This window comes from Eulemur rufifrons, chromosome 7 (assembly GCF_041146395.1).
Source record: "Eulemur rufifrons isolate Redbay chromosome 7, OSU_ERuf_1, whole genome shotgun sequence".
Taxonomy (NCBI): domain Eukaryota; kingdom Metazoa; phylum Chordata; class Mammalia; order Primates; family Lemuridae; genus Eulemur; species Eulemur rufifrons.
The window spans coordinates 254,739,461-254,767,385 of NC_090989.1; the positions used below are offsets into that span (position 1 = coordinate 254,739,461).

Here is a 27,925-nt window from a genome sequence, read left to right on the forward strand (position 1 = left end):
ACAATGTGATACCACCAGGCAAAGGCTAAAATAAAAACAAGAGACCATAGCACATGTTGGTGAGGATGTAGAGCAACTGGAACTCTCAGGCCCTTCTGTGTGTGTAAACTGGTACAGCCACTTTCAAAAACGGAGTACCTCTTAAAGATGGACGTGTACATACTCTATGACCCAACGATCCCACTCTTAAGTATACACCCAATAGAAACGCCTACATATCTTCATCACACAAAAGAATGGTCAGAATAGCATTATGGTAATCTCCAAATTGAAAAAATCCAAATGTGCATCAATAATAGGAAGCATAAATAAAATGTTTTTTTAAAATGGAATATTGTACAAAAATAAACAGCCACATTCAAAAATATGGATGAAATTTACAAATATAATGAAATAAGTCCAACATAAGAGTCCATTCTGTATGATTCCATTTAGATAAAATTCTTAAAGGAACAAAACTAATTCAGATGTTATAATATTTATTATTCTTGGAGAAGAGACTTATTCTTTCAGAACATTTGCTGTGCTGCTCTGGATGCTCCTGCCAGCCCTGAGGTAGGTATTCCCTTGTACAGAGAAGAAACTGGCATTTAAGGAAGCAGTTGATTAAGAGTGTCACTACTCCACGTGTGGCGCTCCCATTGCTAAGGGCAACTTCCCTTCCCAGGGAAGGCAGGCGTGGGCGTGGCGAACGCGGCCCCGCCCCTTCGCGTTGCCTTGGAGACTATGCGAGTCCTGCTGCTGTTGGGACGCGAACGGTCCCGGCTGACTTGAGAGGTGCTTTCTGCAGGTGGGCCGCGGCCGGGCTGGGCTCAGGGGGACGTCCAGGGGCTGCCAAGGCTGCTTGGGAGGCTCGGGAGGGGGACAGAAGGAGCGTGGCCAGAATCAAGCTACTTCCTCCGGTCACTGCACCCTCCCTGCGTCTCCTGGAGGGTGGGGGTGGAGTCCTAGACTCGAGTTCAGCTGGGTTCCAATCCCAGCTGACACCGTGGGCGCCTTGACTTTTCCCAGAAGAGCTTGGCAGAGTGAAACACAAACAATAATCCTGTATTACTCGCGTCCCCAAAATCCCTCTCGGATTTGCTCCCGCCGCAGCGGGGAAAGCCGGGCTCCTCGGCGAGTTTGGGGGTCCTCGGAGGTTAGTTCCATCGTTGTTCCGCGCTCCCTCCCTTCTGCGTTTTGTTTAAAATTAAAACCCTGAGCCTGCGTGAGGACCTCCCCCACCCTCACCCGCCTACTTCCCCCCGCCCCCCGCCACTCCGTCCCCGGCCGAGGGTCCCGCCTCTGGGGTCCTGCCTGGGTCGGGGGGGGGCGGGGAGTGCCGCCTCCGGGGCCAATTGTTGTTCCGCCAGGACCTGAGCTTGGGGCGGGCGTCGGTTTCCCACCCCGTGGGATTGGTTTGAGATCCGGGTCGGAATTGGGACCAACCCCCAGACGCGTCCTCAAGGACGGCTTCCCAGCAGGGGCTTCCAGCCAGCGGCCAGGATGTCGTCGGTGGGGAAGGTGACCCGGGTTCAGAATGGGAAAATCTACCAGCAGATCTTCGAGGCTGAGGTAGGGCCCGCTTCTCTCTGCTTCCACCCCGCCCCCTCTGCCGCCAAACTTTCCTCCCTCCGAGGGCTTCCCGGCCTGGGAATCTAATGAAATATGGACTTTGAAATTACTTTGATTTTAAAAATAATTCCTATTGGTTCTTAAAATGTACGAATACAAAATTAGAATGTCTATTCTTGAAAATTAGAAAACTTAAATTAAAAGTTTAAATTTAAATTACTCAGAAATAGCCTGGATGAACCATTAGGCGCCTGTGTCTTTTTCCCATGCATAAAAGCGTTTCTAATTTTTCTGTTTAAAAAATTGTTTCCATTCTGTACTAATGTTCTGAAACCTACTTTTTCTCCTTAACAATGTCTCACAGACCCTATCCCATGCCCGTGGGCATCCATATACTTCACACCTGCTTGTTGATCTGTGGCTCCCATAACTGCATCAAAGTAAAACCCTCTTTAATTGCTGAAATTGCCTTGTCCTCTCCAAAGCACTGTGCAAACAAAATGAGATCTTAAGCACATAGACCAGAACCCTTTGAAGTTCTGTGCTGTTTATTTAAAAGAGATTTTCATTCCTAATTTGAGCCCTAAATAATGCCCTGTGTAGAACCTTTGGAAGTTATAAAAGTATAAAAAAACCAAAGAAACAATTAAATTACTCACACAATCCTACTCCCTCTAAGCAACAGGCCATTCTTAACGCTTGGCACACTTCCTCCAGGTCATTTTTCTGTACATTTTACAGTTTGAGATCATGCTGTATAATTTTGGTTATAAGTTTTAATTGATGTTTTAAATTGATACATTTAACTATATATCATCTCACAAGCACTTCTTCATGTAATAAAAAATTTAATTCTTTGTAAGTGTCATCTTTAATAAATGTCTAACATTCCATCTAAGGAACATACCATGTTGACTCAACCAATCCCCTACTATTGGACCATTCCTTTTTTCCAAATCTTTTTGACTATAAAAAAGGCTGAAGCTGGGTGCAGTGGCACATGCCTCAGGAGACTGAGGTGGGAGGATTCCTTGAGCTCAGGAGTTCAAGACCAGCCTGGGCCATATAGCAAGACCCCATCTCAAATAAATAAATAAAAATAAAAATATAATTTTTGGAAGGCTGATGTGCATCTTGGTCTTCATGTAAATTTCTTAAAAAATGCCTTTCTTGAAGGGGCGGAATGACTGTTATAGAGGAGGAGACCCCTCCTGCAGGGGGTGTGCCCTGGGGTTGAAGGCCTCCCTGCAAAGTGCCTTACTAGTGGCAGGTTCCCAGGTGTCTTTCTAAGACAGGCACAGTCAGCCTTAGGGCACTGGGGACCCAGCAGCTCTGACCACCTCCTCATTCGTGGTCTTCCCTGGATTCAGGTGCAGCTGATCCACTCCCTGGCCATCAGCAGGAAGCAGGCTGCAGAGCACTGTGTGCCCCCGAAGAGTGGCAGGACACCCCTGATGAAGAAGGTGGAGATTCCTGAAGGGGAGATAATGTCTCCTCGGCAGCAGAAGTGGGCGCACAGCCTCCCTAATGACTGGGTCACAGAAAACCCTGTTCTCTACAGGTAGGTCCTGCTGTCCAGGCCCCACTCCCACACACTGGGGGTGCCTTAGAGTCTTCAAAAACTCAAAAAGACCTTCCACAGGATGAGCACCAGGTAGGAATGAAATCTCCTCTAAAACAAGGAGGTGATAGCACCTACTTTGCAGGGCGGTTTGCTTCTCTCTCCCCACTCCCTCCTCTAATAATTTTTGCTTGTGTGCTTAGGGCCAGGTGCTGGCTGTGGAGATCCCACCCTCATGGACCTGGAGGCCTCAAATGGAAATGAACAAACATGTCCTCCCAGTGGTGGGGAGGCTCTGACCCAGAGGACAGGGGCTATGGGACAGGAGTCAGGAAAGCTCTGAGGAGGGACCTCAGCTGGGACCAGAGGGGAAGGGAGGGGAAGGATGGGGGAAGGGCTCTGAGGAGAACAATCTTGGCCCATTCCTGGAGGCTGAAGGTCAGTGGGCCTGGAAAGAGGGCAGGAGGTAGGGCTGGGAGAGGCCTTGCAGGCCACAGTCAGTGTTTTAGACTTTACTGCTATGAGCAGCTGATTTGCATTTTTGAGGTCCCTCAGGTAGCTCTGTGCAGAGTGTGGGGGACTGCAAGAAGAGTCAGGGAGGCCAAGGAGGAGCTCACTGCACTTGTCCTGACAACCTTGGTGGTGGCTGTGAGAGGGAAAGTAGGAGTGGACTTCAGGTGTCTTCTGGAGGCAGAACCCACAGGACCCAGTGATGGATTGGAGGGGAGGAGAGGGCTCCCCAGGGCCCTAGGTCTCCAGCCAGAATGCTGGTGGACAGCAGGGAGATGGGAGCAGGTGGGGTGGGGCAGGGAGATCAGGAGTTCCTTGTGAACTTCCAAGTTCAGAAGTTAAACCTGAGATTCCTAAGCAGGCCATTTCAGTCTGCTGAGCTCAGACCCTCAACTAGGGAAAAAAGGGAAGAAAAGGATTTTCCTCCCAGGATTCTTGGGAGCATAAGACAGGAGCCGGGCTTCCCTTGGGCTCTTGAAACTCTGCATAAGCCATAAACCTCTTGCCTGGCTGGGGACTCTGGGGCAGGAAGTCAGGCTTGCTCTACCTGCCTTGCTGTCCCTTTCACTCTTTTTGGGTCAGGGACAGACCCAGTGCTGGGTACAGGTCTCTGCCCTGACCTGACCTTTGGATTTTCCCCGGGAAACCACCCCAGAGGCTTCTGACCCTCAGTACCCTTAACTACCTACAGATGGGCAAGTCCACTGGCCCACCCAGGCCCAGACTCTCCGGCCCATGTCCCCCTGCCTGACCTGTCACCCACCTCCAGCTCCTCCCACTGCAGTCCCCGCTCCGTGCATCCCCTGTTTACCGCAGGCAGGACCTCCCTGCTCTCCTGGCTGCCCCTGGCTCCTCTCAGGGCTGGGAAACAGCCTTGGCTTCCTGGCATCATCCCCTTCAGCCTCCCTCTCCCTCTGCAGGGAGCCTGTCCTCAAATGTCCATCCCACTGTCCCTCCCCTCCCTCTGGCTGGCCGTTCTGTCAACCCTGCTCCTGGGGTGAGCTCCTTCCTTGAGAGTCCCTGCCCCCTGGGCTTCCCCACACAGCACAGCCCCTGGGGTTCCTGTTCCTCTTTCTCTGCTTCCCTTTGTGGGCCAGTGCTCTTGGGCCTTCCCTGGCCACCGGGGCCAGCTCCCCCTAGATGCTCTGAGGGGCCAGGAGAGGCCGGACTGGGCCGAACTGATGAGTGGCAGGGCCAGGGTGCCCCGTCTTCCTTAGGCCTCAGAGCATAGGGCTCAGGTGCTTGAAATTCAGCCAGCCAAGGCCAGTCCACCTGTGTGCCCATGCACCTATGGCAAGGCCCCTGGGTGAGTGGTGACCAGCTCAGGGCAGGGGGTAGATGACCACTAGTGTAAACAAAGCTCCCAAGTCCCCAGGGCAGGCAGCCAAGAAGCCAGAGCTGACAGCAGTTCTCATCGTCCTGTGGGCTCCTATGGGCTGCCTTGGTCAGGTGCATTTGGAATGACAAGGCCTGAAAGACCACCTCTAGAGCGTTGGCCTGGGCCCCATCAGCTGCAGCCCAGCCCTCCAGTCCCCTCCCTGCTAGGTGTGCAGAGAGGACTAACTGAGAAGTTAGCTGGAAGGTGCTGGACACACGAGGGCCCAGGGAATGGCAGCGGTCACCGAGAACTGCGGGTTTCTGTGATGTTTGCCCCATAGACAGCACATTCATGAGTTTTTATTCCAAAGTTAGCGTCACGGCCACCCCCCTGGTCCACCTTGCTGAGACAGTTTGTCCTGGGATCCCAACTCTGTCCTCCCTCACCTGAACCCCCTGGGCCTTAGTGTCACAGGGTTGTTCTTGGAGTCTCAGCTCTCTTCACACAGTGGCTCCTCTGAGCCCCCGCTCCTTCCTTCCTGGAAAGTGGGGTTACCCAGCTGCCTCACAGGATGGGCTGCTGAAGGGGTGAATGAGCTTGTGTGCTGGAGCACAGCACGGCCTGGCTCTCGGGCTGCTCGTGCCATTCCAATCTGTTTTCCCAGGTGGACCATGGCTCCGGAGCGGAAGCAGACACCCTCAGGGTGGAGACCCAGCGACTTCTTGTCTGGGGACCCACAGCATCTGCTGGCAGGGGACACGCAGGCAGCATTTGCTGGGAGCCTGAGCACTGCCTTGGGGGTCTCTGGAATTGGGGCCCGGGCAGCCACTCCGGACACTCCCCCATGTGCCAGAGCTGCCCTGGGTGGTGTCATGGGGGGGCCACAGCTTTATTCTCCTCTGCTTGTGCCTCAGGGAAAAGGAAATAGCCCACAGGGAGAAAGTCCAAGAGAGCGAGAGTGCTGCCGCTGCCCGAGAAGTGCGTGGCCTCATGGACACTATGGGTGAGCCGCCCCCAGCAGCCCTGCCCTGGGCCACAGAGAGCCCTGGGGGGTGGTGTCTACTGGCAGCTCCTCTGAGGAAGCCCCTGAAGCCCCCACTGTGTTCCTCTGCCTGGCCTAGGAACCTAGACGGCATTCTCCCCTGAGCTGCCTCCCCTGTGCAGGGGGCTGGGGGCAGCCAGGGGCTGTCCGCGCAGTGGGCATTTGCTGATGACAAACGGTTGGCTAAAGGACATCGCTCAGGACTTCCCGGCAGTTTCACTATAGCGTTTCTCCATCTACAATCACTGCCTTCGTCCTGCACTGTCCTGGCCTCCCAATATGGAGGCCCCTTTTCTTTTCTTTTTTTTTTTTTTTTATTTTTTTTTTTGAGACAGAGTCTCACTCTGTTGCCCGGGCTAGAGTGAGTGCCGTGGCGTCAGCCTAGCTCACAGCAACCTCAAACTCCTGGGCTCAAGCGATCCTCCTGTCTCAGCCTCCCGAGTAGCTGGGACTACAGGCATGTGCCACCATGCCCGGCTAATTTTTTCTATATATATTTTTAGCTGTCCATATAATTTCTTTCTATTTTTAGTAGAGATGGGGTCTCGCTCTTGCTCAGGCTGGTCTCGAACTCCTGAGCTCAAACGATCCGCCCACCTGGGCCTCCCAGAGAGCTAGGATTACAGGCGTGAGCCACCGCGCCCGGCCCCCTTTTCTTGATGATACAAAAGCAATACATGCTCACTGTGGAAAAACGAGGGAGATAACGAGAAAGTAAACCCCCCTCCACAATGGCACCCCTGCTTCCCCCATTAACCCACATGGTATCCAGCTTCCCAGCTGGGTGCAGGGGACAGCAGAGCGGGGTGTGAGCAGACCCTGGGGCAGGCAGCCTGCTCACACACTGGCCAACCGTTCTTTAACCCCCGTGCCTGAGTCTCCTCACTTGTGAAATGAGGCCAGGAGTAGAAACTGCCCCCTGGCCTCATCATGAGGAGTGATTGAGTTAGAACAATACCTACTACATGGAAGGTGCTACGTAAATGTGTTGGCAATTATTATTTGTATATGTATTTGCTTCTATAAAACGTTTTTTGAAAACATAAATTATAGACACGTGTAACTGTATAACTGAGGACTCGTTCCCTGTAGCACTCAGGGACCACCTTCATCTTTTCTCTTTTTCCTGAGGCCCATGCCATGCTGGCCTGGCTTTGGGGTCCACCCTCTGAACCCAAGCCCTGGTGTGCAGGTGCTCTCTGCCAGCGCAGCCTTGTCCTGAGTGTTCTCCCCTCTCCTGGGGGCTCTGAGGGCTGCCCCATCACCTCTGCTGTTGTTCCGCAGTTCCCGAGAAGATAAACATGGATGCCCTTCGAGGGCGAGAGGAGCACAAAAGGAAGAGCTACCACAACGCCCTGGCGAGCTTTCATCAGGAGATTGCTCAAATCGGGATGGTGAGGTTCCTCCCTCTCCCTCCTTCTCCCTTCTCAGACCATTCTGAAGGCAAAGGCAGGTTTGTCACGGCAGCCGGCCTCCCTCCCTCCTCCTCAGCTAGGAGGTCCGCAGTGGCTCACCGGGACCTAGACATAGATGGAACTATAGCCATGTCTGAGTGGCTCTCTGTGAGTGCTTGCTGTGAGTACGGCTCCCTGTAACTCTTGCAAACGCCCTCTAAATCACGTGCTGTTGTTGCCCATTCTGCAGTGAGGCTCAGGGAGTCTCCCTGACTGGGCACATCAGGGGCCAGGTTGGAACTGCCCTCCAGGTCTGACGCCAAAGCCCAGCCTTTGACCTCCCGGCCCAGTCCTGCTGGTGGGGCCCAACGGTGTGCCCCCAGCGACAGCTCAGTGCTGCCAGGCCCTTACGCACTTCCGCACACTCAGCTCTCATTCCTCCCCTGAGACCTCATCTCTAGACATGCCCAGAATGTTCCTGAAATGAGACTAGCCTTTGCCCTTCTGGATTGCTCTGAGCCCCACATTTCCATTCACCACCCTTCTGCCCAAGTCTTCTTTGACTTGTGTCACCCTACCCTGGATTCCTGGAGCTGTCTCTGTACCCAAAGGACCAAGCCACGTTCCTCAGTACGTCCCACCTAGACCCAGCTCTACTTTAACCCACGAGCTCTGTGGCCTTGGTCAAGCCATCTACCTGAGCCTCGGTTTCCTCATCTGAAGTAAACGTGGTATTCTTTCGTTTGGCCACCTCTTTAATGAGTATTTGTTGAGCGCCAGCCCTAGGCTAGGCCTGATACCAGAACCTACATCACAGGCTGTGCTGAGAATCAAGTGAGTTGAGAGCGAGGGCTCAGCGCAGGGCAGAGTGCTGGGCGTGTGGCGTGGCTGCCGTTGTCCTCTGGCTGTGAGTTAATTAGTAGACCTTAACCCCTCAGGTCTAGTAATGATCATCGTTTTTGAGGTTGGACCATGCCTGGGACTTGCCACTACAGGGAGGGCTCCCTCCTTCCCAGGGTTTGATGCCATGGCCATCACCCTCCCGGCCTGTTGCAGGAAATGGAACCTCTCCTCTTGGAGACAGGGCAACTTTTCTTGGAAAAACTGTCTGAGTCTAATGAAGATGTCGACAGTCTCTTCAAAAAGGTGGAAAACGACACCAACTTCGAGGACTACACGATGCAGGTAGGGGTCCCTTGGTGGCTGGGCCTGCCTCCCAGGTCCTGCTCCTTCCCTCCCTCCCACTGGCTCCCAGTCTGACCTGAACTTCTCTGCACAGGCCCTGTCGGAGCTGTGGGATAAGGTGGCCAAGATGTTCCAGCTCCAGAAGCAGAAGATCAAGGAGCTGGACAAGGCACTGCACTCCCTGGAGTTCTCCCGCGCCGACAAAGTGAGCTCCTTGGTGCTTTTTGCTTGCAGGGTTTATTGGGCATCCTCTGTTTCCTTTTAGTTCTTCAGGAAATGAGTGGCTAACTCTGGCACTTTGCCATTTCTAGCTAAAAAATGTATTGAAGAAGTATGTGCAAATCATAGAGAAGACTTCCTACCTCATGCAGCCCGATGTGTACAGGCTCATGGATAAAGAAGCCATGGTGAGTGGTTTTCCCATTGGGGGATCAGCCCATGGAAGAAGGAGCAGGACCCCGGGGTGCCCTAGCCTGCTGTCTCAGGAATGGTGGGCGTCTCATCCGTAACATTTCCAAGTACTCAGGGGGCCTCGTAGGTCGGGAATCTGAGTCTTTGCTACTGTAAGCATTTTCCGTAGAAATCTCTCTCAAGTGCATGTCACGTTTCCCTGCCATCTTAAACCAGGCACGGCTACCACAGTGCCACCATTTGGAGCACTGCAGCACTGATGATTTCACTGTGTCTCAGCTACTAGGTGCAATGCAGTAGGTGTGACACTATGGAGTCATCATCTTGGGCTCATCACGGTCTCAGGACAGCTTCCGCCCTCACGAGTGACCTGCTCTGCCTGCTCTGTCTGGTTTTCCTAGTTGTTCTTGTCTCTCTTCCTACTGGTGGTCAGTGCCTGTTGCTGGGCTACCCTGCCCCTTGGCTGTGTCCCCACTGCTTCCCCTGTCTACTCCCTCACCCTCCCCTAGCTGCTTTCCTTGGGCTGGAAAATACTAAGTTCAAAGTTGTCCATGATGTCTCCAAAGTCAGAGTAAATCCTGACCCCTCAACTGTGAGACAGGATTCTTCTTTTGCCTGCTCAGAGGTGCATTTTGCTTTTGTGGGTGTCCTGGTCCTGTGCAGAGAGCCGAGCTTGTCAGGTAACAGGCCTGCCGACAGCACGGCAGGCCAAAAAGAGGACACTGTTCAGAATCCCAGATGGGTCCAGCCCAGGTCTCTGCTGTGTGTCCTGGACAAAGCGTGGACAGGGAGGGAGCACAGACCTTCTCCACCGCCCAGATGCGGAAGCTCCGGAAATGTCTCAGCCCCAGCACTGAGAGCTTCTTGGTCCACGAAATGAGAATGATACAGATGCTCCTTGACTTACAGTGGGGCCACCGCCCAAGAAATCCATCATAAGTCAAAAATATCATAAGGCGAAAGTACATTTAATACCTCTGTAAGCCCATCGTAAAGTCAAAAACTCCTAAGTGGATCCATCGTCAATTGAGGACTGTCTGGAATACCGACCCGCCAGGACTTGTTGGGAGGATGATAAGAGGGCTCAGCTCCCTTCGCCATCAGGGATGGTGCCTACGCCGCACACATTCCATCCGTTGGGAGAGCCAGGGTTTCAGTGTCCTGGGAATGTTTCACTTCCCATGCTTCTTTTACTCAGTATAACAGCTAGCATTTGCTGCTTGCTCTACGTGCATTTATCTCACTTAATTTCACAAAATCTTGTGTCGTATGTAGATGGCATTATCCTCGTGCTATGGCTGCGGATCCGGAGGTTGAGGGAGTGCTTCCCAGTGACCCCAACTGGGAAGTGCAGCTGCATGAGACCCCGGGTCCACTGAAAAGCATTACTGCAATTTCTACCCACTGAGCGTGGCAGGGTTCTGGCTCCGCCCCAGGGCACTGCCACCTCCCTAGAGGGCTTTGGGAAATGTGTGGTGGCACATGGAGAAGTTTCTATGCCCAGGAGAATGGGAGAAGCCACTGTCATCTAAGGGTTTTCAGGATTCTACAGTGCAGAACAGAGCCACACAATGAGGGATTGTCCCCACTCCCGTGCCATGGGTGCCCAGGCGAGAACCCCTGGGAGAACAGCTGAAGAATACACCAGCTCTGGCCTCATTTGGTCATTGGGTCTCAGTTCCATTAACAACCATATGTGACTGGTCCCTGATGGCATGAGCACTCTGCTTTTGGAACAGATTTATAAAAAAGAGTAAACACTTAGAGCCCACTGAGTGCTTAACTCCTTTCACCTTCTGTAACAAAGCATCGCCTGTAGCCTTGGAGCTGGGTTGAAGCTCATGTGGTCGGGGCCGACGGTTAAGCCTTCAGGGAGGACCCGAGTCACTGTCCGTGGCTGCTCAGCCCAGGCAGCTTCCTCAAGAGCCCACTGACCCCTCAGTCCTCCTCAGACGCTGCCACCACCACTTGGCCCTCAGCCTGCACCCCCACTGCCCCCTCCAGCCTCCCACCGCCCCTCTCTAACTGAGGTTTGCTTTGACCCGCGAGCCCCGCTCTGTCTACAGCCCCGCCTGCCTGTGACCACAGGTCATAAACCATGCCCTGCTGGGCAACCGGAGGGCCCTGGCCCAGCTGTTCGTCAACCTGATGGAGGCCTCCCTGCGGGAGGAGCTGGACAGCCGCCGCCGCTGGCAGGGCCTGGTGGACGCCTGGAAGGTTCTCAAGAAGGAGTCCCTGCAGGAGAGTTTCAGGTCTGTGGCTGCCCACCCTGCCCAGCTCTTCCCCCGCCCACTGGGTGCCGGCAAGGGCTGGAGGGGGCAGTCTCCCTCCCTCGCAGTATTTTGGTGTATTTTCCCCCGGGCTCTTTCAGACTCATGGAGTATATGCAGTTGTGTATCTTAGTTTCTTCATGAACCTTACTTCATAAGCATCTCTGAGCTCAGTACAAATGGTTAGAACACATTTCGTCTGATTATCTCTACAATTTCCGTGCTGTATTATTACTCATGACCCCGTGGATACTGGGCCCTGGAGGACAGACAGACGTCTTGCAGGCAGACGCTGCCCACCCTTCGGGAGCACATTTCCCCACGGGTGGGAGGGTGAGGACAGGGCCCATCTCCACGCTTCCTCCACCAAGTGGCGCTTTTGCTGGGGGTGAAGGGAAAGTGTGCTGAGGCCTGGCTCCACCTTGCCCTTCTGTGTGACCTTGATCTAGCCCTTGAACATGCAGAACCTGTCTCTTCCTGTGCACATCGGACTCCGTAATGGGCCTGTGTGTAACAAGGTCTCAGTGATTCAATGAGACACTGTAGGGAAAGTGCCTGTCTGGGCCTGGGACTGGGAAGTCATTATGTCAAAAAATGCCCACAGCGATGGCAATAGCTGACATTTCCTGGGCATTTCTCGTGAGCCAGGCACGGTGCTTAGGGTTTTGCTTGCACCATCTTACGGAGTCCTCACAAGTACCAAGTGAGGAAGGTGCCATCATTAGCTCCATTTTACAGAAGAAGAAACTGAGGCTCAGACTGGGGGAGGCCCAGACTTGCAGGCAGGTGGCAATCAGGACCCCCACTGGATCTGAGCCTGCTGGTCCCGTGCTGTTAGTGCCAGAGCTTCCCTGGCGGTGCCTCTGTTCTTCCCTCCTGCCTCTCTCCCCTTCTTTCTTCAGGGTATTGCAGGCAGAGGTTGGGGAGAAGGGGCTGGGGGTGGTGTAGGGAAGGGGTGCTGGGGCTCTGAATGTTCTTGCCCTGGGCCTCCTCCCCTCTCTACGGTGCCAACGTGTCCGGCTGCCCAGTGAGTTCATGGCCAATGAGAATATCCGGGCTCCTCCGGCCGTGAAGAAGGAACTGGAGGTCATGCTGAAGACCCAGAACGTCCTGCAGCAGAGGCGGCTGGACCATCTCTGGACCATCTGGTATGCGCGGGAGGGGTCCAGTGGCCAGGCAGGTGTGGCCCTCAGCCCTTCCCCTGAGGCATCCTCCAAACCAGGCCATCTCCCGGCCCTCTGGTCCTGGACTGGCCACCTGGACCCACATTCTGGGGCCTTCCAGCCCCAATGGCAAGAAAGAGCAGGACCTATTTGCTTCAGAAAGAAGTTCAGTGTGACTTTGCGAATGTCACACTAAACTTGAAAGAAGCAATGGACAGGGGTGAGGGAGGATGATGAGGTGGGGGCCGGAGCACACAGGGCCGGGTTTGAGGGGGTTGGGCCTTTTCCTGAGGGCAGTGGGGAGCAGAGTGGCTCCATGGGCTTTGCAGCTGGGAAGCCTGGGTCAGAGGGGTCTGACGCTGGAGGCTGCTGCCATCGTACAGGGCACCTGTTAGAGGCTGTGGACGCTCCCCTCAGATGTGGGTCCCTCCCACTCAGGTCCTCTAGTAAAGCTATTCGAAGGGGTGCCCACTGAGTGCTCTAGACCCTGGCAGCCCACTGCCTAGGAAGCCCATCTGCCGGGGACGGAGCCTGTGTGGTATACAAAGTGGGGATACCGTGTCCTGGGAAAATGCGCCTCCTGTTCTCCTACAGCTGGCAACCCCGTACACAGGGTCTTCTCACCTCCTCCATCCAGAGCCTTGGTTTTCCTGGGATATAAACGACTATTGGGATCCCACATGGCTGAGCCAGAGGGCTTCCCCCAGGCACACACCTCCTGCCCCATTGTGATCCAGGTGTAAAGGACAAGGAAAAGGCTTTCTTGGTCAAGTGATGTGTAGAGTTTGTTTTTTCCCACTGGGAAAAATCGGGAGTTTTTTCTATGTATAAACTCATTAATATTAAAAGACCTTTTTGAGAGGTATGTTTTTGGCACCAGGAGATCCCCAGGGGTCCCTTTGTTTCTTTAGTATTTAAATGAATAATTTTCTGGAGCTATATTCCTTGAAGATGCTGTCCACTTTGGTGAGTAAGTGTTTTGTTCATTTGTGGCTTACTCGTCCTATCTTCCTTCCGCAGCAACCTCCTGCCCCCCAACTACAGCAAGACTCAGCTGAATAAGTGGTATTTTTCTCTCAAGGCCCTGAACAAGCAGCTCGGTGAGTGACGTTGATGGGACCCCACTCAGGTCTCTCCAGAACTCTGTTCACGTAGTGGCTTTGTCGTGGCTCAGCCAGGCAGTCAGTCACCTGTCTGAAAGGAAGTGGGTGGTACCTCGGTCCTGGGGAGAGGAAAGGGGCTGTGGAGGGAAGAGTGAGCTCTGAGGGCTCATAAGCCCCCTCCTCAATTCCCAGCCCCCATTCACTATACAGCCTGCAGCCAGGTCAGCCACACACTCTGACCCCTGACCCTTGGCCCCTGACCAAGCATGGAGACAGAGAGATGGCTCCAGTGACCACCTCTGAGGGTGGCTCAGGGGCCGTGTCCTGAGAGAATGAGGTGAAGCACATGATCTTGCAGTAAAAGACATGGGTTTGACACCCAGCTCTGCTCCACCCTGGCTGCGGGACCTTGGGGAAGTCGGGGCCTCTTATGGCCTCAGTGTTCTCCTCCATGAAACAGAGCTGTCAAGGGGAGCAATGATGGTCTCTGCTCGTGGGGCTGATTTCCAGCAGGAGTTCCGTGCCCGGCTTACACAGGGAGTGCCCGGTCACTCCCGCGGTAATGTGTGAAAATGCTCTACGACAAAGGTCATCAGACCACAGCCCATGAACTGGCTGTCTGTTTTGTAAATAAGTTTTATTGGAACACTGCCACCTGTTTGTATGCATATTGTCTCCAATTGCTTTGCTTCAAGTGGCAGGAGTGAGCACAGACGGTCCTTGACTTGGGATTTTTCAACTTTACAATGCTGTGAAAGTGGTACACGTTCAGTAGAAATTGCACTTCGATTTTGAATTTTGATCCTTTCCTGGGCTAGAGATGTGTGGTGTGATACTCTGCAACGCAGGGCAGTGTCAGCCACCTCAGCTCCCGGTCAGCCCCGCCATCACGGGGGCGAACAACTGATGCTCAGCGGCGCGCTGTGTCGCCAGATGAGGTCCCCACTGGCAGGCTGCTGTAGGTGTTCTGAGCATGTTTAGGGCGGGCTAGGCTAAGCTATGATGTTTGGTAGGTTAGGTGTATTAAATGCTTTTTTGACTTATGATATTTTCAACCTACGATGATGAGTTTATCATGATGTAGCCCCATCGTAAGTCGAGCGGCATCTGTAGTTACAACAGAGACTGTACGGCCCTAAGCTAAAACTATTAATATTTACTTTCTAGCTCCTCATAGACAAAGCTTACCAAGCCTTGCTCCAGGAGATATGTGACAATTTTTCATCTCCTTTGAGGCTCACAGCAACCTAGTGAGACCAGTAGTATTATTGTCCTCTTGTAATAGAGGACTCAGAAGCACAGAGAGGTGAAGTATCTTGCCCAAGGTCACACAGCCAATGAAGTGTCACAGCTGGACTTGTCCTGGGTACTTTGGTTAGTAGTACCTGCTATTGCTCCTAGGGCTCCCAAGAGTGTTTCTGAACAAGTCCCTAGACGTTAAATAATAGCTGCCATTCATTTAGTGCCTCCTAGGGACAGACTTTGTGCTGGGCCCTGGCAACTAGCAGGTGGCTCTGCCCTGGGGCACTTCCACTCCAGAGCAGAAGCCAGACAAAGCAGGACATTACAGCAGGGAGTGGACAGGTCGCTAGCTATGTGAGTCCGTAGTCAGATACAACCAGTTAGGGGTCATGGAAGACCTTGCCAAATAAGCAATAATCTAGCTGAGATCTGCAAGGCAAGTGAGAGTTGGCCAGGCCAAGAGGGGGGAAGCACTTCCTAGCAGGATACAGCAGGTGGTGTGGCCCAGAAACAAGACAGGGCTGTGGCCTTCAGGGAAAGGAGAAGGGGGCAGGAGAGGCTGGAAGGTGCAAAGGAGCCAGGCTCTGCTGGCCACGTGGGCTGTGTGGGGAGTCCAGACATTATCCTGAGACAATAGGAACCCAGCAGAAGGTTCTGAGCTGGGGTGATGAGGTCAGAGGGGGCGTATGGCTCAGAGGGGTGCAGGAGTGGAAGCAGGGGACCTGGGAGAGCCCATCACAGTGACCTCCTGGAAGGGTGGGGATACCCTGGCCCAGGAAGTGGCCCTGGAGACTGGAAAAAGCAGCTTCAGAGCTTGTCCTCACCAGCTCCAGTGAAAATCAGCCCTCCCTGCTGTCCTAAATCCATGCCCAGCTGCCATCTACCCTGCCCTTCCCGCCAGTCCTTGTCAAACAACCACCACAAAATGTCTTGGTGGTCCTTCAGTTTCTGGAAACGTCCAGGAGCACCAAACCAGAGTTGTTTCTCTTAGACACCGGAGTCACACTGAGTTTATTATAGGCTGGGAAACCATAGGGAGGAGAAGCGGAGAGAAGAATAGATAAATAAGCTCTGGGCGTTCTGCGCGTCGCGTGTCTTCGGGAAGCACCACAGACAGGATCTGCAAGCGCTCGTTAGTGTGCAGCCTCGCGACTGGTGTGGGACTCGGTGTAGCTTCCCAAAGGGAATTTCACCAGTCCTGAAACTGAAGCAAGAATCGGGGTCAGGAAATTTGTGCTTCTCCTTTGAGGTCCTTATCTTGGGGTGTCAGGAACTTCATAAGGAGAGATCGGAATCAGGACCACCAATCTTCACCTAGATAAACCTGGCTGTGGGGGCACTTAGCTAGGGAGAAGCTGCTTTCCTTTGCAAAGAGGACACTCCTCTTTCTAAGTCCCCTCCTCCTGGAAGAGCGGCTGACGCCTTCTGTTTTCTGCCCACGAAGACACCTACCACACGGACTGCATGATGCACATCCGCTTCCACTACGAGAAGACCTGGCAGGAGTGCCTGGCCCACATGCAGGACTGCAAGGTGGGTATGGGCCTGAGCAGAGGAACGCAGGGGCGGGGCCTGCTGTGCCCTCCCGGGGGTCCCTGCTGCCCTGCCCGCAGCCTTGTCCCACCCCACCCTCCCCCAGCCTGAATCAGGCTTTCCTTCCTTCCTCAGGGCCCCAGGCACTCGCTGGCCTCTGGGTGTTCTGCAGCTGTTCCTTTTGACCAGACCCCTCCCCAGCTGCCCCTGCCATCCTCAGGTTTTAGGCCACATCCCCTCCTCTAGGAAGCCCACATGAGATGAAGTGTGTGCTCTCAGATCACCTCAGGCTTCACCTGTGACTCTGCGTCACGCACAGCCCTGTGCATTGTTTAGAAATGGGGATCACACCCTGGGGTTATGGGTACGCCCCGTCTCATAGGTGGGACTGCCCTGCCGGGCCCCACTTCTCTCTCCACCCTGCCCACCTCGGAAGAGGGTGAGACAGGGGCTTCACTCCCACACCTCTTCACAACAGGGACTGGTTTTCTTGGGTAGAGGAAATATTTTGTCGGAATGTCCCCTCCCTGCCTCCTTGGTAAGATTGTGTCAGTTTAAAAAAACCCCGAAAGCCTAACTGTTTTGAAGAGTGCTGAGCTGTGAGGGCCTCGCCTGCTGCCCCGGGGAGCTCCTGCATCTCTGACCAGCCCCTCCAGACCTGAGGGGAGCAGAAGTCAGGAGAGGCAGGGTCCTTCGAGGGGGGAGCTCAGGTCTGACTTGAGCACCGCCGGCCCCACAGCATGCGGTTTGTGCCTGTGGGGTCCGCAGCCCTAAGCCAGGCTCTGCTTTGTCCCCACTGCCCTCCCACCCCTAGAACCAGCTGCTGGACTGGAAGGCTTTCACCGAGACAGAGGCAGAGACCCTGGTGAACCAGTCCTTCTTCCAGATGGTGGGAGTGCTCCAGAGCAAGGTGGAGGAGGACCTGGAGCTCTTGGAGGTGCGTGGTGGGGACGCTGGCAGCTGGTGAGGCGGTGCTGGAGCGGGGTGCCTGGGGGGCCAGGTCACCGGGAGATCAGAATCTGGGGGCCTCCAACTTTTGTGTCCCTAGTGTGTCCACTTGCCCTCACCCTCTCCAGCCCTTCCCAGAGCAGTGCCCCCTGCGCCGGCCACTCCAGGCTCATCCCCTGCCCGTCCCAGCTGCCGGGACATGGGTGCTGTACAGAACTCCAGGGAAGCCCCTGCTGACCCCGGGCTCTCAAGCACTGCCGCACAGTCACCCCCCAGCCCAAGACGCTTACTGCCTTAGCGGGGTTGGCACAAGTTTCTGTGAAGGGCCTATTTCTGTGATGATGACTATTTTAGGCTCTGTGGGCCGTCAAGTCTGTGTCACAACTTGTCAACTCTGCCAGTGTGGCACAAAAGCAGCCCTAGGCAATGCAGAAATGAATGATGTAGCTATGTCCAGATAACTTTATTGATGGACTCTGAAGTTTGAATTTCATATAATTTTCATTTCATTCAATATCTTATTTTGACTTTTTTCCAACCATTTAAAACTGGAATATCCATCCTTAGCTCACAGGGCCAAACAAAAGCAGGGGGAGGCCCAAATTTAGTCTGCAGACCACAATTTGCCATCCCCTGCCCCAGATGAGGGCATAAGACATGCATAGTTTTTAAAAGGTGGTGCGTGTGAGGACTTAGCAGCAAGTGAGGTGTTCAACCGAGACGCCTGAGTCAGGGAGCTGCAGGGAAGGTGGGTCGGCCCAGGCCAGTATTGGTGTGGCCCCACCTCAGTGCCCAGGCTGGTTTCCAGAGACGGGCGTTCTTTCTTCTAGGCCCACACTCCATCTTCTCCCTGTCAGTGGCTTTTGTAGGGCATAGGACAGGTCTGGAGGTGAGACTTTAGGCTCAGCCAGACCAAGGGCATAGCCTTGGGCAGGCCAGAGATACCACCCCAGGGAGGGACAGCCGGGAGCCCAGGTGTGGCCCAGAAGTTGACCTTGAGGGAGGGTGCCTGGGCAGTGACAGCCGTGCCGTTCAGTCGTTGGAGACGTGGGGCCCCACGGCTGGGCCCTCAAGGCTCCTTCTCTGGGTTCTGCTGCTGCAGAAATCCTTCGAGGCCCTGGCTCAGCAGGTGGAGTGGCAAAGCTCGAATCTCTTCAGCTACTTCCAGGAGGCAGCGCAGCTGTGGGAGGTGCACCAGGGCAAGCTGTCGGTGCAGGAGCTGGATCTGGAGAAGAGGTTGGAGGAGCAGCAGCAGAAGCACGGCCTGGAGAACCAGGTGCGGCCCCACCACAGACAAAAATGAACGCGGCCACATCCGAGACCCCAGTGTAAAACCTGGAGCTATGAAACTGAGGCTCACCTTGGTCACAGACCAGATGGGAGTAGCAGAAATCTCCTTGAGCCAGATGCCAGCTATGGGATGGGTCCCTGGAATCAAACGTGTCTATAAGAAAGTACGTGAGAGAGAGAGGGACAGACAGACGGCGAAAATAAGGAGATGATCAAAGTATGATATCATGAGTCACATGGTTTATTGCCATACAAAGAGAATTTTTTCCCAGGTTCTCAGTGTTTAAAGAGGGGGAGAATAGCATGAACACACCTCACAGGGATGCATTCACAGGGGGTAGACAAAGTACATTCACCACGTGGTGAGTGAGTTCTGAGATTATTAAAGTCTCTTGCTCAATCAGGGTGGAAGCAGGCCTCGTGGGAAGTGCAGTCTGATTAAAGCTTGAGGCGTCCCTGCCCATGAGTGGTTTCTCAGGAGAAGCTGGCTTGAAAGCCAACATAGCAGAGATCTGTGATGACACTACGCCCCTGGAAGCCAGGGGTGGTGCCGGGGCTGGCGGGGAGCCCTCATAGCCCAAGGCCTGTTGCAGGGTGAGCTCTCTGTCCTTCAGAGAAGCTGCTGATAGAGTGAAAACTGCCGTGGCCTAAGCTCTCCAAGGGTCTGTCGAACTCTCCAGTCTATGTGTACTTTGAAGTCCAGTAACTGAGGTCAGTTATTCACATATGGAGTCTGATAAGATGTCACATTCTCGAAGGGCAGGAGGAATATACTCCAGGTTCTTACTACAGGAAAACACACGTCATTCACGTAGCAAACCGTGTAGCATCTGGAATCATTTCAAAGCTCTGTAACCGGGGAATCGAGTGTCTGTGTCTGGCAGTCCCCCTGCCCTGGCAGATCCACTGTCCCCACCTGGCCTGCCCTCGCAGTCTGGGCCTGAGGGGGATCAGCTCAGAGTCTGACTTAGAGCATGACTGGTGAGGGGAGAGTGAGGAGCGGGTACCATGGAAGGTATGGCACCGGCCTGACCAGGGTGGTGGGCGTGAGGGACATGTCCCCGAGGCGTCCCATCTGATGTGGGTCCTGGAGTGTACAATGGGCAGGGAAGAACACCCCAGGCACGGAAAAGAGTCCAGAGAGAGCGAGAGCGATGGCAGATTTGGTGCCTCACTTGTAGAAAGGGCATCCCAGGCCTGCCCAGGTGCCCAGGCCTCAGTGCCAGTGGCAGGTCCCTGGAGGTCACTCACTCCGTGAGCTCTGGGGCTCATGTCTGCTTCTTCTTGTTTTGGGGGTGGCTGCCAGGCTCTGGAGGCTCGCTTTGATAAGCTCTTGGACCAACTGAGGCAGCAGAGCCACAAAGAAACACTGGCAGTTCACCTGGAAAAGGCCAAAGATTTTCTGAAGAACATGAGATCCAGGTAGGCTGACCAGACCCCAGAAGGCAGGAGGGGGTGACCGGGAATTCATCTTCAAGGTCACAGGCAGCCTGCGTAGGAGCCCAGGGGCCTACCCAGCGAGCTGAAGATGGAAAGTGTGCCTCTAACTTTGCAGAACGTTGTGGTTCTCTGCAGCTCGGCCCTCAGGCAACAAAGAAGCTTCTGGGAGAATTTTGAAAAGTTTGTGGAGGGAGGTTTCGAGGCGATGTATTAATAGTTTAAGGGTCAAGAACATGGGGCCTCTTTTTTAAAATTTAAACATGTATGCTCTTTGTTAAAGGAAAAACAAAAGTCAACCACTGCAAACATAGAGAGATTTCCCCTCATTCCTCCCCAATGATTCCTTGTTATGGACTTTTACTTTTATATATATGAATATATACACATATATAATGTTTTTAAAATAAAGAGTGGCTTATACTATGCAAATTGTTCTGTAACTGCAGATATATTTCAATTTTTAAGTGACTGTGTAGCATTCATTACTATAGATACTTCATAATGATTTAACTGTCCCTCCATTGGTCAGCTGTTTTTGATTGGCTCCGATTCTCAATATCACAAACAGTTGTCTGTGAACTTTCTTGTGCCTTTGTACACCAATCCTATAAGGACCGTTTACAGAAAGAGAATTGCACTACCAATTGATTGTAATACTTAGATTCAGAAATATAACTCTAGGCAAGCCTTGGTCTTGAGCCCAGATCATCTGAGAAACAGATGAAAGCCCGGGCCTTGGAGTATTTGAGGGTTTGATGGGATAACGTAGGCACTGTAAAGTTTGAGGACCGAGTTAGGACAGTGGACAGGAAAAGGGAGCTCACATTACAACACACAGAAAACTCTCATGTGTGTTTTCCAAATTTTCTGCAAAAAGCACGTATTCTTTGTATGATCAGAAAAACAGCCAAAGGACTGTTACTGTAAAAGGAACCCCCACATGGCAGCTCTATGCAGAGCTAAGTGCCAGATTTCAGCCACCTCCTTGGAGTCAGGGGTATAGCTCCTGGCGGGGGTCTCCCTCACTCAGCGGAGCCCCCCTGAGATAGTGGTCTCCTTTACCTGCCTCCCAGGTATCAGTGTTTTCATGTCTTCCTGACAAAGGAAGTGATGGAGTACCCAGCGATCATCCTGAATGAACTCAACTCCTACAGCTTCGCCCTCAGCCAACACTTCTTCGTGCGTGAAATCTTTGAACAGGTATGGAGAGGAATATGGTACACCCAGCCACTCACAAAGACAAGAGGCTGACTTCTTGTTCTGATCTGCTTAGACTTTGAAAGCCATCCCTAACCCTATAGAGTTGAAATCGATGTCAAGACATCAAGGAGAAAGAAGCTGAAAGTGTCTCTAAAGAGACCATCTCTTTCTCAGTTTAAAAAAGGGTGAAGGTTCAGAATTCAGGGCTCAGGGCTGCATAGATGCATAATGAAAAGGCTGATTTATATGACACTTGGAGTTGCATCATCATACCCAGCACCACCACATGATTCTCCTAAAATACAGCCCTAACCCACCTACTCTCCTGCTCAAAAGTCCCTCACCAAATCCAACTCACAGTCCCTGCATGACCATAGAGGCCTCATACTCTGTGCTTCCCACCTTGACTCTCCCTGGTCCAGCAAAATCACCCGTTTCTGCATATGCCCCCTGCCTGCCACCCTTCCTCATCCTGCTGCCTCTTCTGGGACCCCTCTGTCTCCACGGGTCCCAAACCCATCCGTCCTTCTGGTCCACTACCAGGGCAGGACCCCGCCCACTCAGCCTGACCCCTCAGCTCACCTTCCTCACCCCATCCCACCCCTCCTCCAGTCTCTAAGCATTTTTTTTTAACTTAGTTGTTGTCAGATATAGGCATTCAGAGCGCCCAATTGGAATGTGTTTCCTGAAGGCCAAGTATGCCTTATTAATTTTTATTCAACTTCGATTGTCCCTAGCACAGGGTGTTGCACGTAATGTAGACACAATGAATGTGTCTGGGTAAATGCATGAATACCTGGAATGTCCTGGTTTGAAGCCGCCAGAGTTTGGCTCTTTTCCCACATGCCTGGCCAGAGTCCTGATACGGGATACCTGGCTCCTTCCCAGAGAATCTCTGCTCTCAGAAGGGATTCCTGCTTAGATTGCAAATGAATGCTCCTTCTGACACCTGGGTTGAGGTGGAGACTCAGGCTATTGGAGGGTGAGCTCATTGTCTAATCTTTGGGATCACTCTGGTCACCTGGGTTAAAGGGATACACGCTGTTACAATCCCACTGAGCCCCGTACGGTTTAAAGGTCTTGCCAAGATCACTCAGCTTGTAACCAGCTGAGATTCAAATCCAGTCCTGCAAACTCCACAGCCCACACTGTTACCCATAATACAGTATATCTAGAACTTCACCCAGAGCCTGTGAAGTAGAGAATTTTCAGGGTTAATAAGGGGGCTCCCAGGATCATGTAAGTCATGCTCTTTCTGTCTGTTCCCATCTAGCATGAAATGCAGCAGATTCCCGCTGCTTTGTTTGCATCCTCAATTTATATATATATACATATATAAATTTTTTTTTTTGGTCCTTTGCTCCAGATCACTACCAAAAATGTGTCAGAATGAGCTTTTATTCCATTACTTCCCATGTGTGCTGTAAGGGTTTGCTAGCCTTCTTGGAATTAAGGAAAACTGGTTTCCTAGACTGGGAACACCCAGATAACTACAGTGAACTAAGTTGGCCAAGGCTTGCATCAGATATTGAAGGGGAAGGGTGGGTCCTTTTACTGAAAAGAAAAGAGATGTCCTTAGAAGTGGCCCTCTATAGAAAGGCAGTCCTTCAATCAGTCGTGGTTTTTCCTTGTAGAACTTGGCTGGAGAAGTCATTTTCAAATTCAGGCAACCAGGTAACACTTTTATAATTCACGTTTGATTCTCCCTGACTTCAGTCTTATGTATTTGTGGGTTGGGGATGCCCGATCCAGGCAACATTGGTAAATCGTCTCTCTCTGTGCTTTGGTGTTGGTCATCAACAGAAGCACATGAAAAGCCCTTCCAGAAGAGAATTAGAAAACTGAGGAAAAGGCTAAGGGCGAAAGTGGAAATAAGCAAAAGTGAAGAAAGCGTAAGTAGAGGGACAAGTTCTACCAGGTCAGCAGAAGAGATGAAAGAAGAAAAAAATCAAGATACAGAGTCCTCCATAACTGAAGAGTTCCTGAGCCAGCCAGAAAAATCTGCACTGAGCGATGAGATGGATGAGTCCAAAGAGGGCTCTATTCAAGGACTGGAAGAAAAGCAGGTCAAAACAGAGAGCTCCTTGAACCAGGAAAATGTAATGGTTCAAGAAGAAAGGAAGGAGGAGGAGGATAAGAAGGAGGAGAAGGAGGAAGAGGGGAAGGAGGAAAAGGAGAAGGAAGAAGAGGAGAGGGAAGAAGAGGAAAAGGAGGAGAAGGAGGAGGAGGAGGAGGAAGAGAAAGAGGAAGAGAAGGAGGAAGACGGGCAGAAGGAAGAGGAGGCAAAGGAGGAGCAAGACAATTTCTCATTGAGTGAGGTAGGCCAGCAACAGATTCATTCTTAGGTATGGGGAAAGTTTGCTGTGTTCATTCTGTGTGTATCCCTAGCATAAGCTGGGGTCCCTGATGGACCAGTCTCCATAGAGATACATATAAAAAATTACAAAAGTATTCACACTTTCATACTTTTTTATTTTTGTGAACAGGGATCTAATTCTTCACTCACAGTAATGCTTTTACTTACTTATTTATTTTTGAGACAGGGTCTTGCTCTGTTGCCCAGGCTAGAGTGCAATGGCATCATCATCATAGCTCTCTGCAGCCTCAAACTCCTGGGCTCAGGCTTTGGTCCCCCAAGGTGCTAAGATTACAGAGAGCAATGCCTTTTAAAATCCACCTTCCTCTCCTCATGTTCCTGCAGCCTACTCTGGTGTCACCCCTCAACTATATAGCTTTCCTCATCTCTCCATTGTTCTCTCTCTGTTAGCTCCTCTTCATTGAATGGACCAACTTAGCCTCTCCTGCTTCATCCTGGCCTATTCATTTCTTCTCTCTTCCTATTTTCAAAAGATCCATATCCAAGCTGGCAGACAGACCTCTCCTTTGAGTGTAGGAAAGTGACTCTCATATTAATAAATCTTGTCCTCAAAACACATTAAAAAAAAACCACATTCAAATTTACAGAACAATAAATTGAATTCCATAATTTATGGAATTACAAGACTCATTTCCTGTATTGCTTTGGAAGAATTGGTAAATGAGTGTTCTTTTTAAGCAGGAATCCCAAACTCAAATGCCCACAGGTATATACTAGAAAAGAGGGCTGGAGACCAAGTGTAAAATAATGACAAGTGATGAAGACTGTGTAGTCATTACTCAGCCCCAACCAAAGATGCCATGTGAGAATGCAGGGTCACAATCATCATATTTTCTGATGTTTTAAGAGAAATTGGAAACCCAGATTTTCATGTAGAACATCCTAATTTTAAAAGCACTATGGGGGCAAGAAAAGTGATAGGCAAAATTTGGCCCACAGGTTTATAACCTCTGTTATTAAGGAACGTGTGGTTGACATCCCCAAGTCCATTTGATGATGTCAAGTCTAAAGTCTTTTTCCCTGCTTAGGACGAAGACGATGAAGAGAGTCTGGAGGAGATATACTATGAGTGCATGGAGTCCTTCACAACCTCCAGTGGAAACATTTATTATGTCTTCTTGCCCCTGGAAGAAGAAAAGCGTTTCAGGAAGCCCCATTCCTGCTTCTCAGCCATGCTCATCGACAACACTTCCAGTGCCAAGTACATAGAGCAAGTGATAATTCCATCCGAGCTAATTTTAGAAATTAAGAAACGGTGAGTAGAATATTATTTTATTCTCATTCTGTTATTCTGAGTTTTATGAACAAAGTGAAATATTATAACAAAGATTAGACTAGTTTCAGCTGGAAAAAGAAAACATATAGGTAACTGAGGGAGGGTAGGGATGAGAACTGCAATAAAAAATAGCCAATGTCCAGGAATTATTTGCAGTCACAAATGTCTTCTGTGAGAGTGACCCCCATGCCCCTTCCAGGATGCTCTGCTGGCTTGGGGCTCATTCATAAGAAACATTGTTTTCCCTGCCAGATGCTTCTGGGTTCTAGTTCCTGGCACATCTGTAATCTTAGGGTTTATTTTTTTAAATTCTATAGATATAGACCATAGGTATAACTATATCATGTATGATATTTTATACTAATTATGTGACACATTCATTGCAGAAAATAGAAAAAGAACAATGAAACATAGAGAAATGACCCATAATCCTACCACTGAGAATTTACCTCCCCTAACTCCCAAGTTTGTGGGCCTTTGTGTTAGAGTTTGGACCAAACATGAAAATTTGCATTTGGCTTTTAAATGGCATTTCCATTGCTCTCCTGCCTCTACAATGTCTTAGGTAGGACTGATTAGCTGGAGATCATCACCTGGCTAGTCCACTTCCCATGTTCACACATGGGCAGGAGGCCAAAGACAGGAGGTGGAAGGAGTACAGTCAGGCCTCTGAGCTCCTTCTCCTGCACCTCAGCATCACCTCACCTAGGAAATGTCTCTTTACTCAAACGTCATCCTTCTTCCTCATCTGTCCTCTCCATAGCCCACAGGACAAAGATCAACAAGGACCACCACAAGAGCTGTTACTCACTGAGAGTATTTAATCCCTTCAATAACTGTGAGAGAGGTGCCATAATTAACTTCACTTTATAGATGAAGAAACTGAAGCTCAGAGAGTTAGTCATTTGGCCAAGATCTCCAAGACAGGAAGCAGTTAGATCCAAGATATGAATGTAGACCCTACCGTAGTTCCAGAATCTTGCACCAACCGCCATGCCTTGTTATCTAGCCTTGTGACTAACCAGAAAAAAAATTCTGTCCAACCAATTGGATTTGTATATTGAATGATAACAAACATTCATAAAAGCATGAGAATCTCAATAAATTACCCATTTATTCTATTTATTTATTCTATTTCCCATGAGAAATAGAACCGTTACCAACCCCCCAGGAACCCACCTCATACCCATCCCAAGTCACCACCCCTCTCTTCCCTAAGGATAACAAATGTAACTTCTAAGTTCATTTTGCTTATTTTTGAACTTTATTTAAATTAAATCATGCAGAACTCACTCTTTCATTATATATGTAAGACATATATATTCTTGAATGTAACTAGAGTTTACTTTTTATTTCTGTATGGTGTCCCATTATAAGAAATATAATCCACTTTATTTATGCATTCTACTGATGCATGTCTGGGTCTCTTCCAATTTGGGGATATAACAGTAATGCTGCTCTGGACATTCTTACACAAGTCTTCTGGTGGGCATATGTGTACATTTCTGTTACATATGTAACTAAGCATGGAATTGCTGAATCACAGAGTATGTCCATGTCCATCTTTAGGAGATACAGCCAAAAGATAGTACCAAAGAGTTTCCAAAAGTGTTTTAATAGTTTTACAGTTTACAACAGTGTAGGGGTGTTCCAGCTGCTCCACAACCTCAACAGCAGTTGGTATTGTCAGTGGTTTTTATTTTGGTCATTGTAGTGTAATTATAGTGGTGCCTCATTGTGTTTTTAATTTACATTTTCCTGATGAGTAATGACATCGTGTATCTTTTCATATACTTTTTAGCCATTTGGTTTTCTTTTTGTGAAATGCCTTGTGAAATCTTTTGCCTGTTTTTTCTGGTGGATTGTCATTCTTCATATTAATTTATGGGTGCTAGTTACATATTCCATATGAGGATTGTAGCACATAAATATATGGCAAATGTTCATCTCTCTGTGCTTTGCCGATTATAAGCTCTTTAAAAGTATCTTTTGATGAACAGAAGTTCTTATTTTTAATAAGGTCCAATTTGTCAGTTTTTTTCATTAGTTTACCCTGTGTCCTAAGAAATTTTTGCCTGCACCAAGGTCATGAAAATAGTCTCCAATGTTATGTATTAAGGATGTTCTTTTTAAAAACTTCCATATTAACATCTAAAAGGCACCTGGAATTGATTTTTGTTTGTGGTGTGAATAGGAGTCAAGATTCATTTCTTTCCCACGTGGAGAACCGGTTGATCCCGGGCCATTTGCTGAGAGGCTCTCCCTTCCCTCAGTGCTCTGCCACGCTCCTCTTCTGCCCCGTGTGTCTCTCCTTGCACAACCACCTCACACTTGGTTACTACAGCTTTATTCTCAGTCTTACTACCTGGTAGTGTAATTCCTTCAACCTTGGTCTTCTCCAAGACTGTCTTCACTATTCTCAGTTCTTTGTATTTCCACATACATTTTGGAATCAACTCATCGGTTCCCATAAGAAGACATGTTGAGATATTTTTCTTGTTATTGCATTGAATCTATGGATTCATTCTGGGAGAACTGACATCTTAACACATGGCCAAAAAAGCACCGTAAACTTTAAAAAGGAAGAAATGATAAGCCGGGAACCCATATTTGCAACTCAAATCAAAGTCAATGAGCCTCATGTCCCCAATATATTAAGAGCTCCTAGAAATTGATTTTTTAGAAAAGATCAGCTATACACAACAGAGAAATTGAGAAAAGACATTAATGGGCTGGGCGCGGTGGCTCACGCCTGTAATCCTAGCACTCTGGGAGGCCGAGGCGGGTGGATCGCTCAAGGTCAGGAGTTCGAGACCAGCCTGAGCAAGAGCGAGACCCCGTCTCTACTAAAAATAGAAATTATATGGACAACTAAAAATATATATATAGAAAAATTAGCCGGGCATAGTGGTGCATGCCTGTAGTCCCAGCTACTCGGGAGGCTGAGGCAGGAGGATCGCTTGAGCCCAGGAGTTTGAGGTTGCTGTGAGCTAGGCTGATGCCACGGCACTCACTCTAGCCTGGGCAACAAAGTGAGACTCTGTCTCAAAAAAAAAAAAAAAAAAAAAGACATTAATGGACAGTACACAGAAAAAGAAATTAAATAGT

General features: G+C 50.6%; 1 protein-coding gene across 1 annotated transcript; it reads left to right on the plus strand.

Annotated features, from left to right (window-relative positions):
- The first annotated feature begins 1,485 nt into the window (after positions 1 to 1,485).
- Positions 1,486 to 27,725, plus strand: CCDC180 (coiled-coil domain containing 180). The gene is made up of 20 exons (XM_069476608.1): positions 1,486 to 1,554; positions 2,925 to 3,115; positions 5,858 to 5,946; positions 7,270 to 7,379; positions 8,436 to 8,564; positions 8,659 to 8,769; positions 8,876 to 8,971; positions 11,064 to 11,227; positions 12,274 to 12,393; positions 13,429 to 13,508; positions 16,198 to 16,286; positions 17,101 to 17,223; positions 18,337 to 18,510; positions 19,831 to 19,946; positions 21,038 to 21,164; positions 22,799 to 22,838; positions 22,968 to 23,263; positions 23,312 to 23,482; positions 24,570 to 24,796; positions 27,716 to 27,725. Exons 1-20 carry the CDS (start codon positions 1,486 to 1,488, stop codon positions 27,723 to 27,725), a joined length of 2,532 nt encoding a protein of 843 aa, XP_069332709.1.
- The last annotated feature ends 200 nt before the right edge of the window (positions 27,726 to 27,925 follow it).

Coding starts and splice junctions, on each gene's coding strand:
- CCDC180 (XM_069476608.1), top strand. CDS start 1,486: ATGTCGTCGGTGGGGAAGGTGACCCGGGTTCAGAATGGGAAAATCTAC. Junction 3,116..5,857: donor GAAAACCCTGTTCTCTACAG/GTAGGTCCTGCT, acceptor CTTGTGCCTCAG/GGAAAAGGAAATAGCCCACA. Junction 12,394..13,428: donor GACCATCTCTGGACCATCTG/GTATGCGCGGGA, acceptor TTCCTTCCGCAG/CAACCTCCTGCCCCCCAACT.